The 13,923-nt window shown below is 40.7% G+C and overlaps 2 protein-coding genes across 3 annotated transcripts; one reads left to right on the forward strand and one right to left on the reverse strand.

The window, feature by feature from the left end:
• The first annotated feature begins 1,689 nt into the window (after positions 1-1,689).
• bfsp2 (beaded filament structural protein 2, phakinin) lies at positions 1,690-6,460 on the forward strand. 2 transcript variants are annotated; one of them, XM_062481452.1, is made up of 8 exons: positions 1,690-2,267; positions 2,889-2,971; positions 3,652-3,808; positions 4,385-4,546; positions 4,646-4,771; positions 5,279-5,514; positions 5,811-5,890; positions 6,317-6,460. In XM_062481452.1, exons 1-8 carry the CDS (start codon positions 1,833-1,835, stop codon positions 6,340-6,342), a joined length of 1,305 nt encoding a protein of 434 aa, XP_062337436.1. In that variant the 5' UTR covers positions 1,690-1,832; the 3' UTR covers positions 6,343-6,460. The 2 variants fall into 2 exon arrangements, with proteins under 2 accessions (XP_062337436.1, XP_062337434.1); XM_062481450.1 differs by having other exon boundaries at positions 1,691-2,267; positions 4,643-4,771.
• Positions 6,461-6,703: 243 nt separating this feature from the next.
• Positions 6,704-13,812, reverse strand: klhl18 (kelch-like family member 18). The gene is made up of 10 exons (XM_062481449.1): positions 13,611-13,812; positions 12,193-12,323; positions 11,121-11,261; positions 10,547-10,745; positions 10,277-10,437; positions 9,806-9,942; positions 9,436-9,658; positions 9,059-9,163; positions 8,423-8,534; positions 6,704-8,142 (listed from the first exon to the last, which is right to left on the reverse strand). The coding sequence occupies exons 1-10, from the start codon at positions 13,743-13,745 to the stop codon at positions 7,756-7,758; spliced, it is 1,731 nt and encodes a 576-aa protein (XP_062337433.1). The 5' UTR covers positions 13,746-13,812; the 3' UTR covers positions 6,704-7,755.
• Between the last annotated feature and the right edge of the window lie 111 nt (positions 13,813-13,923).

The raw sequence follows: 13,923 nt of genomic DNA on the forward strand, positions 1-13,923 counted from the left end.
GAGAGTAAGACAGAAAGTGGGAGGAGAGTAAAGGAATGGGGTTGACGTCACTATTTGCTGTCAAGAGTGTATTTGCACCACTCTGCCTAACAGCTATTGAGATTTACTGTGCATGCTTGATTCCATCAAGGTCATACAAGGTTCTGCATCTCTTAAGTCTTCACATAAAATTAGTTGTACCTCAGTTTTTTTAGTTTACTCTTCTCATTCCACCTAATTTTGACAACAGTAGCCGTAAGAGATCTTAAGAGCAAGGGAAAAGTAGTTTCTCAATAAAGTAAGCTAAGTTTATTATATATTTAAAAAAAAAACAGAATAAGACAGTACACCACTTAAGAAAGGTGCTCTCCTGCAAACTGTACTTACATGTGTTCTTGTTGCTTAACTGATGTTGGTTTTCAAAATGTCATTGCAGATCAACTACATGACATTACTCAACAGGTGAGTGAGTAGTTGATCTCAGAGTGTGAGTTGATCTCAGTTCTGTGCAGTATTTTAACTCAATGCTCGTTGTAGAGTAACTGAATGCCTTAGATTAAACTGATACTACAGCAGATGTTCAGTGGAGTATTTGGCACGCTATCAGTGCCTTATGTTTGACGCTTATAAAAGCTAGAATTCACAAAAAGCCTTGTCTGGTCTTGAAGGCATCCAGCTGCTGAATATGACAGGTAATAGATAATAACCTCACCACTAATAAAGCAGGGAGTCTGCCTCTCCTAGACAGGTGATTGAATGTAAAGGGGCAGGATGACATACTTATTTATCTAATAGCAGAGACCACTTTTGATACTGCAACATTACTGTTCAAATGTATAATCTATTTGCAGAAGCAATGTTTGATTCGCCTTGATGTAAAGTCAGGTCAGACCTTGCTTATATTTATGAAGATAATATCTAAGATAATAAGAGCCATTTCTGAATCAAGATGTACGGATAAAAAACACAATCATATCATTGTCAACTGATCTCAAAGAAGGCTTGGTAAAAAGAGAAGAATGTCTTGAGTCACCCTTGAAGAAGGTCATAAACTTATTAATGAGAAATAATGAAAGGAGTCACTTCGTGCCTGAATGATGAGACCTGAATTCAGATTGTAATTAGCCTTTGCCATCATGGTTGGTTCTGCACATGTCATCCTATTCACAACCACTAGCAAATCAGATACTGTCGGGATATTATGCAACTGGTACAATAATGACAAGGTAAATTTACTAAAGGAAAGTTGTCTTCCTGCTGAAAGCAACAAAATAAAATCACCAACTGCTATCAAACAAGATGAGCTACCACCATGACAATCCCAATACAAACCAGCCAGCAGTCATAACAAACAGTACTGCACAGAAAAAGAAATGATGGAACTCTCTTTGGAATCAAAATGATGATGGAACGCTTTTTTAGATAAAGACAATACCTGTATATTTAGACCCACACTGTAGTTAGTACAGTGGGGTGAAGCCTTGTGCCAGAGGGTGCTAGCGGATGGGGTGAGCTAGTAAGCTGGAACTACATAGAGTTTTCCTGAGAGGGCTTCGGTGCTGAGGCAGTCAAAATGCAACTAGTATTCAAAAACAAAGAGCTCCCAATCCCCAGCAACCAGGCCACACACACACAATAACAACACAAATACCACTGGGAACAAAAAGCTCCTGCTTTCCAGAAGGCCAGCCTACAATAAAGGCCGACGCACACATGGGCTCTGGCTGTTTGACACAACAAGCCACCCCACCTGTACTCTGAACCATAGCTATGTCCATGGGTGGACTAGCCTAGCCTGCTGACCATAAACACACACTGTTCTCACTCTCTCTTTTCAAGAAACAGGGAACAACATGCCTATGCCGAGACGTAGATCATCCTTCCTAGGCCAGCCTTCCTCCACAGAGCGTTCGGCCGGAACCAGGATCGGTACGGTAGGCGTCACCACAGCACCAAGAGGAGTGTTTGTGGGGACGGCACCCACAGGCGGCGGCGCCTCCAGCCTGGGCACGCGGGTGTCGCGCCGCGCCCTCGGGATCAGCAGTGTGTTTCTGCAGGGCCTGAGGAGCAGTGCCGCACCGGTCCTGCCTCGGACCGGTGACAGAGCTCAGCAGGGGGGCTCCCAGGGCCTCAATGGCTGCCTGATGGAGTACAGGGACAAGGTTCACGCCCTGGAGCAACTCAACCAGCAGCTGGAAGAGCAGATAAGACACTGCCTTGATCGGAAAGCCTTGAGTGCCGGGGCATGGGGCCCGCTGAGACAAGACTGGGAGGACGTCTACAGACAGGTAGGGCAGGGGGAGCAGATGGGGCCAGGAATTGATGTCCAAACTTTGAAAACAAATAAATAAGCAGAGAACTTACTCATGGCAGCACCTCAACTCAAATTTTGTGCACTACAACTTTCCAGTTATCTAAATAACAGTCATTTAAATATGGTATTCAAAGAGTAGAGAAGACTACTTTTCAACGGTTTATATACATACATTGCTACATTATCACAGTAAGATACTTCCCACTAAACTCATATGTATTACTAATGATGCTTATAGAAACTTATTTACTTAATTATCCATTACATATTGTATGTCAACTGAACAAAAATATTAATTTCACATCAAATTTTATAATATAAAAAATGCATATGTGCACCACCCTAAAATACACAGTAAATTTGCTGTCTGTTTTAGTTTTAAGGAATTGCACTTTGTTTATGCTGCATGATTAAAGAAGGTTTCTTGATGTTTCTGGGTGAATAGAAAGGAGTTCAGTGTAAAAAAAAACAAGTTTACTGTGAAGTTACAGTACACAAATCAAAACACTAGGCTAAGGATCTTATTGTAAGGTTGACTTCATACTATCTCCTGTCCCCTGGAGGATGGAATGATACATCGCAATCCCTTCTGCAGGTCAGTGAAGCAATCCTTGACAACGCCAGACTCATGCTTCAGACAGAAAATTTACAAGCTAATGCTGAGGACTTCAAAGACAGGTAAGAACTTGATTCTCATGTTTGCTCTGTGTGTGCGGAGACCATCACGAGATAATTTAATAAATCACTATAACACTACTATACAGACCAAAACCGCTTTTTAGCTAGTCTAATTCTTTTCAAACGGTATCAGACATTTTTACATTTAGTATTATACAAGTTTTGTAGATGACGAAGGTTAAAAGAATACTGTTTGAATCTTGATCAGGAGATTGTTTTTTACAGCTAAAAAATAAAATAATTTATTTTTAAAGATATTTCTTTGGTCATTTCTGGTTAAATGAGATATCGGAAATGTAGGGGACAGATATAGGGGGGAGGACATGCAAGAAAAGGCTCGAGACGGTGCTGGGATATACAGAACAGGAATTGAGGGTGCTTTTCCAGGCGGGTGTGCATCTGGGGGCACAAAACTGGATCAAACCCGGACCCCTGCGATACAGCCTTAGCCTACATGGCACCCAGATATTGTAAATTTTAGCCTAATTCCTGACACTCAAAATATATCACTCTCGCTACAACTCTCCTCTGCTAGGTTTAATGTTAATCCAGTGTATATCCATTTTATACCTATAAGTCTACCATTTTTCTTTTTTACATATTTGCCTCCATCCTCCATTGTCCACCCTCCATCTCCTCTCTCTCTTTTACGCATCTCATTTCCCTCTTATTTCCTGTAGGTTTGACAATGAGCAGCCTTTTAGGAAGGCTGTGGAGGAGGAGATCAGTTCTCTGCACAAGGTCATTGATGATGCAGACCTCACCAAAACCGACCTGGACAGCCAGATTGAGAGCCTGAGACTCGAGCTTCAAGACTTGGAACGAAACCACGAGGAGGTCAGTGCCACAATCATTTGGAGGATTCTTGGAGATGATCCTTATGTTCCTATATTACTTAGGTAATGAGGTCATTTGAATACATATTTAAAGAGGATCCCAATACATAAACAACAATAACACAAACAACATGAATAACTGGATAAATATGGATATTTGTGTTTTGTAACGTATAAATGAATGCCCAAGATCAACATAATTAAAAGATTCATAAGAATCTTCCTTGAAAGATTGCCTTCCTGGAAATAATCGATGGGTTGTGCATTACTTACTGTAATTGGTAATAGCAGTGATGAGCACTGTTTGACTGTTTGTCAGTATAGACCAGTAACTAGCTCTGTAAAGGGATGATACATTTTAGTGACAGGATGACATACAATAGGTTCTTCTTTTTGAATATTTAACATGGACTTTTCCACATGCCTAATCAGACACAGCTAGACGTAATTAATTGGATGTTCTTGACATTTCTGACATACTGTATGTATACTGAAATACATCTCTGAACACCAGTAGGAGTAGCTTCAGGAACCAGGAGGATATTTTTGCAAACAGCATGTTTTCTACCCCCTACAGGACGTGAGAGTCCTCTACAACCAGATGGCGGGTCGTGAGGTGGATGAGCCTGATGCTCCGATAGAAACCAGTCTGGACCAGATTCTGGCCTACATCCGCTCTCACTGGGAGAAGGTCATCGAGAAGAACCGTGCTGAAACCGATGCCTACTTGGAGAACAAGGTTTGGAAGCATTGCGAGGCGAAAAGAACTAAATGCTTTGTGAACTGTTGTGTATATATCGGATCTAAAGATAAGGTTGTGTGTTTGTGTGCTCAGCAGGCAGAAACCGTGAACAGCAAACTGAGTCGGGAAGAGGAACAGCTGGAGACTTTGAAGATAGAGTGTAACGATGCTGGCTGTCAGATCCAGAGTCTACAGGCTGAAACAGAGTCAATCAGAGCACTTGTACGTATCCTGCTGTCTCCATTGCAAACTTTTCACAATGTGCTGTAGCAACCAACAGAGACTGCAACACCTACCACCTCCTAACACTTAGTGAAGTGATTTCCAACAATTAGATAATATATAACCTTGCCTTTTTCATTCCCTTCTTGAGAGAAACAATGATGTTACATGATTGAGTGGGTGAAACCGGGTACTCCACAGCTGTCACCAACCCAATCATTTCAGATCAACTAGTCATCAAGTAGGGAGGATGGAAAGATGCTTTTGGATAAAATCATCCACTAAAACACATAAGAAAACATGGCTTGATATTTGGCAAAAACAAATACAATAGGAAGAGTTAGTCAATGCTGAAGGGTCACTAAACTTAGGAAGTCAAAGTTTGCAAGGTATGTTTTGTATCAAACATGACGACTTCAATGTATGTACTCGGGTGAGTATAGTCATTGATTTAGACATTTCTGTCTATGCATTCGATAAACATCTTCATATTTTTCTTGCTCACAGAAACGAGGTTTGGAAAACTCCCTGTGTGACGCTAAGCACTGGCATGACATAGAGCTTCAGAACCTGGGCTCTGTCGTTGGTAAACTGGAGTCGGAACTGGGCGACGTCCGCAGCGACATTGAGCAACAGCGCCGTGACTACGAGACATTATTTGGAAACAAGATCCGTATGGAGCAGGAGATTGGAATGTACCACGGCATCCTGGACGGAGAGGAAAGCCGTTACCATCCCTCCATGTGAGTTGCATGGCTGCAGACGCTTTAACACTGAACATACAAGATATCACACACACGTCAATCATGTAGATAACCACAATGGCAGGTGGGATGGATGCAGAGACGAGGATATAGTTGGTGTTGACTTTGTTCTCAGTGAATGCATTATTTTGGTAGCTAATTCTAGACAATAATGCTTGAAGGAGTCGAAACATTTGAAATGGGTCAGATTAGTAAAAAAGCCACTGGTCTGAGAATGGTATTGCCAAGCAAACACTGCTCATGAAGGGATATGTAACACAGCCCTGCCTCAACAGGTGGTCTGGCAACCAATCAGAGCCAGAGGGAAATCCAACTGTTCCTCCTTTGGATCCTCAAGGAAGCAAAGCCTGTAAAGGTACTGTTTGGTAACATGAATAATAATCATACTGCACCATCAATAGCACCAACACTTGATTACGTTTATTTGGAACATTTAACTATATGTTTCTTCTGCTACTTTCTTTTTAGTAACGTCCTCACATAGCAGCACACAGTTAGATGTGTTGTTATCGGGAAACGCAGCCCAGTTAACTAACAATTCCCTCTTTTTCTTTTTATAATCACAGAAATTAGAAATATTTCAAATAGTGGTCCGAGACTTTAACGGCTATAACTACTGTTTTAGGTTTCCAGTGTTGATAGCACACCTGATATTACAAATTACACCTACTGTAGTTCTGTCCAAAATTAAAACCTATATCAAATTCTATGTTAATTATTTCATATGAAGTGGTCAATAGACTCATTTTTGAACGTAGCAAAATTGTTTTTGTTTCTACAGGTTCCAGCCCATCTGGTAGTAAGTAGAGGTGTGCTTGATGAACATTGTGAACATGTCCATAAGTATGATCAATCCAAGCTAACTGAAGATATCCTAATCCACTAACAATCATGTCACAATGAGTAAATAAAAATGATATTCTCTACAAAATGATAGTTTGTGCAGTTTGTCATCCTGGACCAACTTAAAAAATCCTCCTGTCTCTTAAAAAACGTGCTGTCCATCTATAGTGTTGAAGACCCACACTGTGTAGCGCCACAACGGAAGGTTAAGGAGCCACTACCTACAAAAGGGTTCAATACTATTTCAAGCCATTAAAGTAAGAATGTTCAACATTGTGGAATGCCCTTGTAGTTGTAGTAGTTTTAGTAATATTAACTACATGCATTTGTATTAAATATTTTAATCAAGCCACAATAATATTTTGTCCCCCACATCCTAGTTAACGTGTAAGCAAAAACAGCATTGCTGCTCACCAAAGCCACATTTTGTTTGGAACATGGAATACAGGTGGCTACCGATTTTCTACACAACAAAACATCACAATTGCCAATTAAGACGTTTTGAGCACCACAACATAGCTCAATTAGATTATTCCTAGTTCGAGCCCTACATTGGACGACAAACTGGAAGAAGATAAGCAGCTTTCCCAACTTGTACACAGTTTGCACATTTGCACTGGTTATCAAAGAAATTAGACTAAAACACGTCACAAAGATGCTACTTTCCACCAGTTGATCAGAAAGGTTACATTTGTTCAAAACCAGATGTGAATAAACTATAATATTTTGTCGCATTTTGAGCACTGAATAAATGACTTTATTACATTGCGCAAATTACCTAACATAGGTATAATTAGCTACATGGACTTTTTACCACAAGTATGTGCTTGATTTTGGCCCCTACACCTAACTGTAGCCGATACCAATGTACTCAATTCTGAATTCACATCATTTTCTCCCAGTTTAAAGACTATTTAAACTACGTCCTCTAGCAAACACAACTTGAAAGTATGTGGTTGCCCTGCACTAAAATAATAACAAAACTCATTTTTTCCAGCTCTGCCAAATTGCCACAATAACCTGTCGCTGTACCTGTAGGTGAATATTATATCTGAAGTCCTGTTCAAACATCTGTCTACCTCCCATTCTGTTTGTTTAAATCACTCCAGTTACAGAGAGGAACTAAAAAAACCACCAAACCTTCAGACATGATCATAAAACCCAGGCTTGTTCATTCATATAATGTATGCACTTATTCACCACTACCATTTCAGTGGTATTGGCATAGCAGGCTTAGAATGTGAAGCACGACTGGATCTGTAGTACCTTGTACACAGAGCATAGCTGCCTCATCCTTGTTCATGGATCTTTACAAAGTTTTTTTTTTTTAACCCAGTCAAAAATAAAACTACAGGCTCATTTCGGTGAATTGCTGGGTTAGGCAGGCTGAAGGGGTATACAACCCACCCCTACCCCACCCTCATGACTAACCATGGGTGCCATGAAAGTCCAACGGTTAGATTCAGGGTCATACATCTCTATCGAACTCAGATTTGACTGTCCATCGTAACCACCAACTGCGTAAAGTCTTCCACAGTTGGCCACCAATGACACTCGACTGCGCCGTGTGTTCATGGACACCAAGTGGCTCCATTGGTCGGCCACAGAGCTGTACACCTCTGCCCCACTCAGGAAACCGGAGCCGTCGTAACCTCCTGCCACGTATAGGTGACTTCCCAGGGCAGCGGCCCCGTGACGACAGCGCTTGTTCATCATCCCAGCCACAGGGTGCCAAAGAGCGGTGTGATGGTTGTAGAATTCCACCTGCAAGATGGTTTGAGTGTTAAGAGGAATACAGGCTAAAGTAAATCTAAGCTTTCAAAAGCCCGGAGCAATTGTCGTAGCTTTCGCAGTCGTGAGGATATGTGACTGTCGACTACAACTTGAATCAAAGCTGCATTTCAAACACCCCACTTTAATGCACAGTTTAACTAATGGTTTCGTTCAATATGGAATTAGGCCAGTTCCATTACACCAGTTACCATTTCACCCCTCCTTTCCACCACATCATCCCCCTTGTTGATTACACAAATCAAACACCAACCGTATTGAAGATTTGTAAACCATCATGTCCTCCAGATACAAAAATCCTTCCATCGAAGACTGTCACCCCTGCTGCACTGCGACTGGCATTCATCTCTGTTACTACCGTCCACCTGTACACATGGACCACATGGCATGAAACATTCATTCAGATGTCAGGATCTGTTTATTTGCGTTAGGGTTGATACAGCATTGGTATTTTGACACCAACTATTTCAGCTATTGATTTATGATCAATATGTACGTTTTGTCCATAAATCTGTGAAATCATATAATACATTTACCCTAACAGTCCATTTACGAGGGATTTGCGAAGCATTAACAGTAGTCACCAAATATTGTCCTAAACACCCCCCCCCCCCCCCCCCCCAGGTTTCAACACAAAAAGGTTTCTTAATACTATACTAAGACCTTTCTGGAGCTGAATGATGATGGCTTCTCTTTCCTCCAATACACAACTTAATTGTTTCCTCATTAGGAATTAATAATATATAATGGAACTTACAAGGTTTGTGGATGGCTTCTGACCACTTGACAAAAATCCTCATAACATAATTAATGTTGTCAATTACTGTGAAAACGCACTGTGAAAGTGGTAATAGATTACGTGAAGTTCAAAAGTTCGGAAGCTTTTTACCTGTCTGTTTCTGGAGAGTAGAACTCCACAGAGTTGAGAGAAGATTTACCATCATAGCCTCCGCAGACATATATATGACCATCCACAACAACTGTTCCCATTGCACTGCATTTAAAAAGAGGAGAAAGGAGATCATGGATGGAGACAAATAAAGGTACATTTGCTGACACGCTTTTATAAATCAAATTGGATCAAATCACTCAACCTTTGACCTATGATGTTATAGGCATATAAGTTAACAGAGAGGTCATCAGTGAGCAATGCTCTCTCTAGATTGGGTGAGGTTATCAAGCAGGAGAAAAAGCTGTGCACTGACTTGCACAGCTAAATGGGTGTGAAGTGTGGAAGTCAAGATCTGGTTCACAGAAACATCTTACCTTCGTTGGCTATTCATGCTGGCAACACGTGTCCATGTGTCAGTTTCTGGGTTGTAGACCTCCACAGTGCTCAGCCGGGACTGACCATCATATCCTCCAATAGCATAAAGCAAGCCGTTCACAACTGCTACACCTACTCGACTTCGTGACGTTTTCATTGGCTGACATCGTTCCCAGCAATTTCCAATGGGGTCAAACACTTCAACTACATTCAATGAATCACCTGGGTAAAAAAAAACAACTATTTTCATATATTTGATGCCTCTGTTTAAAAACATGGTTGAACAGTCTTAACATTATCATAACATGGGGACTGGAAATTCTCTTCCCAGTTCCCAGATAATGTATATCCAAATCAATTAATTTTCACCTGCAGTATTGAGTCCGCCTACGGCATAAATTAACCCTGCAATAGAGGTGCAGCATCTTTGCCGTGTCTTAAAGGGTGGAAGATGAGGTCGCCGCTCTGGCATGAGGTGAAAATCTTTTGCCTCATCAACAAGATCCCTGTTAGAGAAACAAAAAGGTTGTGAGTTACATTTTCCTCTGCATCTATCCAGCAAGAGACCATCAGTCAAAAGAAATGGCACCCTCTCGCTGTTCACAGTGAACCAATCAACAAACAGACTAACTTCCTCAAATATATTATACTATAATGTACCCTTTAAAATGCTATTAGATAAACACTGGATACGTTTTGGGTTATGGATGCAATATGACACTGTCAAGCTCTTGCTCAGGTTGTTTTATGCCTACTAATCTTTTTTTGTATGCCTACTACGTAGAATGTCACTGTTTGGAATGACCTTGTGTTAAACTGTTCACTTTGAAGGTTAATCACCTGCATTTGTGGCAGGAGCGCACCAACTCATCTTGCTGGACCCGGTCAGCCAGGAACTGGGGTCGACAAAGAGGCAGCCGGGTCTTGCAGAGCAGTTCTGGCAACAGAGACCCCCTCTCCACACATTCATGACGTACCCATGCTAGAACGGCTTCAAACACCTTTGGATAGGGAACAGAAGCTTTGGTTGAAACATGTTTTACAAAACGGCATCTCAAGAGCATTTGTCCTGAAAAAGCTTTGCAATTCCTGTATGGCTCCATTACTTGCCTGCTCCTCTGCTTTGATATTCAGCTCGTCACAGCCTACCAACTCCAACAGTTCCTCTGGCCGGAGACAAAGGAACTCCTCTGACATGGACACGTCCACAAAATGCTGGTGAACAAAACTGTTGGCTGTGTCATACAGTGTGGTGCACATCATGGTTTCTGCGAATTGCCGTACTCCAAGACAGTTCTTAGGATGAAGTCTGCAAAACAGCAGAGGTATGAAGTGAAAAAGACTGGCACACTTAAGGTCTCTTCCCACAAAGCCGATGGTCAGCCAATAACTGAAGAGGAACCAAAGACTGATGGGCATTGCATTGGTGTCCAGTCAGTACAAACGTGTTGGCATGTTTGCCCAATTCAACTGCTTAAATCTCAAGCCTAATATAGGTCTAATATATCCTGAATCAAAGTGTGGCAGAATTTGTCAGTAAGAATTAAGAGCTATGTATAAACCTGTAATAAAAATGCTTGGTTCTCAGATAATTTTGACAAAATCATTTAAGACTTAAATGTTGCTAGGGCCAAAGTATTCACATTATTGTATATTAACATATGTTTTGTCTTGGTCAACTCACCTCTCTTGTAGGAAAGAGCAGCAAGCATCCTTAACATTTTGGAGCTGCAGGAAGCTGGCTCCAATCAGGAGGACTTGGACATTCTGTTGGTCAATGGCTACATGCCCATTATATGCAAAGTTGATTAGAGCTTCTAGGGCACTGCAAAATACCAAATAAAACAAGTGGTAAGTAATCCAAATGCTATTATATTATTATAATTATTTGAGCCAGGTATGGATCAAATTGCAGCAAAACAGATCATTAGCATGGTTGACATGTCCTGTGTCAGTGTATATTTTGTTATATTATTTGTCCATTATTGCCACTGTGTGACTGATATTTCGAGTCACTTTATTTTTTTGTAACTTTTTGTTTCAGTCATTTTAGGTTGACTACATTTCTGATCATAATGTGAGTGTAATTCAAGTCAGTGATTTTTTCTTTCTTTCTTATAACATGAAAACACCAACTATGTTGCATACAGTATGCAACCCTTCTCAACTCTTACCATAATTGATGGTATTCAAATACTGCAGATAAGAGAAAATATGTTTATTTATGACTGCAGGCGTAGCTATTGTCAGTGATGGGGTTTGACTGATTAATAAAACGTTAATTAAGGGATTTAGTTTGGTCAGATTGTCGACATCTTATATAAAAAAAAAAAAAATGAACGTTTACATTTTTCTAATATTAGGAGCAGCCAATAAGGTTAATGACATTGGATATCATATTAGATACTACAATCAGAAAGACCCCTGTATTACAGTAATCCATAATATTTTGAATTAGATAACAATTTTATCTTTAACTGCAGTGTGTAGTAAAAGGAATTATGATTAGGCTAAATATAATTGACAAGGCATCAACCTGCTTAAATGTATTGACCACTTATAATTTGTTGATATTATACAGTACAGTGTACTACTGGTAATATTCGATTATGAATGCCATTATTGTCACTAAAACATGGCTCGCGTTGGGAATCCTTTAGTAGCACCATACTACCACTATTGTATTTCCAAGTGAGGGCCTCCACTGCATTTCAATGGAATGTTACATTGAACCATTTAGTAAACAGGGGATTTACCTAGGGTCCATTCCTTGCATGACAATCTCATCTTGCTTGCACTCTACCATGTCATTGGTGAACATAGCATGAAAGTATGGGATGGAAGCAGCAAGCACAATCCGGTGGGCGCTGAACTTGTGGTCTCCAATCTGTAATACATAAGCAGATCTCAGCCAATGATGTGACAAATCTGGTACAGCAGGATTAAACCATGAGGATGTGAGGGTTAGGATTAAACCTTGGGACAAAAGACCTTGGGATAAAAGTTCCCCTAAGCGTCTTTAGAATCACACTGTGGGCACATCCTCTGGTGACGCACACAAAAGGGGAAATGACACAAGGCCTATTATTTAAACAAAAATTCTGTAATGTAATCTACTATCTAGCCTTATTTGCACAAACTGCAGCACTACCCTGTCAAGCAAATTTGTAACCTGTTTGTGTGTTCTATAATGTTCCATACAGGCAAATTAATGCTGAAGCACGCATCAAATGTCTGATGGAGATGCAAAGACAGCCACTGCCCCCCCCCCCCCCCCCCCCCACAAGTTAACTTGGCACTGTGTGAGAGATACCTGCTGTGACCAGAATCGCTTTGATAGGCTTGTGACATACTAACTGTAACGGTATAGTGCTGAGTAAGAATGTAAGCTACTGTATGGTTTAGAAGCAGCTTAATGCTGATTAGTATAACTGCACCTCCACAGAGGGCAAGGGTAAAGTGAACATCACATGACATCACTTTCATTTGGCAAAAACGGAAAATCAAGTTTAAAAACACTAGAAACCAAATACTTCACCAATATAGTCTGATTACGTTTTAAAGGCAGCATTGTCTGGTGTGTCTAGCTTGGGTCCTTTACTAGTGTGTCTGCCATCTGTTGCTCACAGACCCTAGTAAAGAACTGAATTAGCTCAAGCTTGCTTGATTATCAGCTAGTTCGCTACTGCTTGTTAAAATAGCCAAAAGAGAGTGCAAAGAAACATGTTGGTAATAATTGCTACACTATTTCTAAAAGTGCTTATAAAACATTGTGGTGAGTACAATACAGCAGTTGCTACGGTATTACCTAGCTAATTACATCACAGTTGCAAGACTACAAGCTATGCTAGCTATAGGCTAGCTAATTGAGACTTCTAATTGCCCTGTCAACGTCAGGCTAGAGTAGTTCACGTTGACATTCATTCTTGTTAGCTAGCTCCAGCTGGCTACAGTATGACATTTCAACATCAACTGCAATGAAAATAACAAGGTCTAAATCACAGCATGGTATGACATCGGTAAAGTACTCAAAACCAGTTTATACTTGTAACCCATATCCACTGTACTAGCTAGCCCGGCCGCGCACAATCAATTTCGATTGTACTGTCTGTAGATAGAGCTAGCCGAGTTAGCAAGAATAATGCTGCTAGCTTTGCCCCTGATATAACGTTACCTTAAGGGTGACATCGCACAGTTTCCCTTGTCTTCTTATCTCCTCCATAACAGAATATCCCCGACCTGGCAAATCGTGGACCGAAAAATGCATCAAATCTTCCAGTTCCTCATATATCATGTCACCCATCGTCATATAAGAGATTGAAATAAGGAGCACTATCAAATGTGCGAACACCAGGGGGGTGAAATGTCCAAGACGGGTCTCCGTAGCTACGTTTTCCTTTCTGTAATTTGGATTTGCTTGTGTTGCTAAGATAAAAGCATGACCGGTCAAAACAGAAAAATATTAGCTTTAAACATGCCACCCTAGA

The sequence above is a fragment of the Osmerus eperlanus genome, chromosome 16 (genome assembly GCF_963692335.1).
Source record: "Osmerus eperlanus chromosome 16, fOsmEpe2.1, whole genome shotgun sequence".
In the NCBI taxonomy this organism is placed as follows: domain Eukaryota; kingdom Metazoa; phylum Chordata; class Actinopteri; order Osmeriformes; family Osmeridae; genus Osmerus; species Osmerus eperlanus.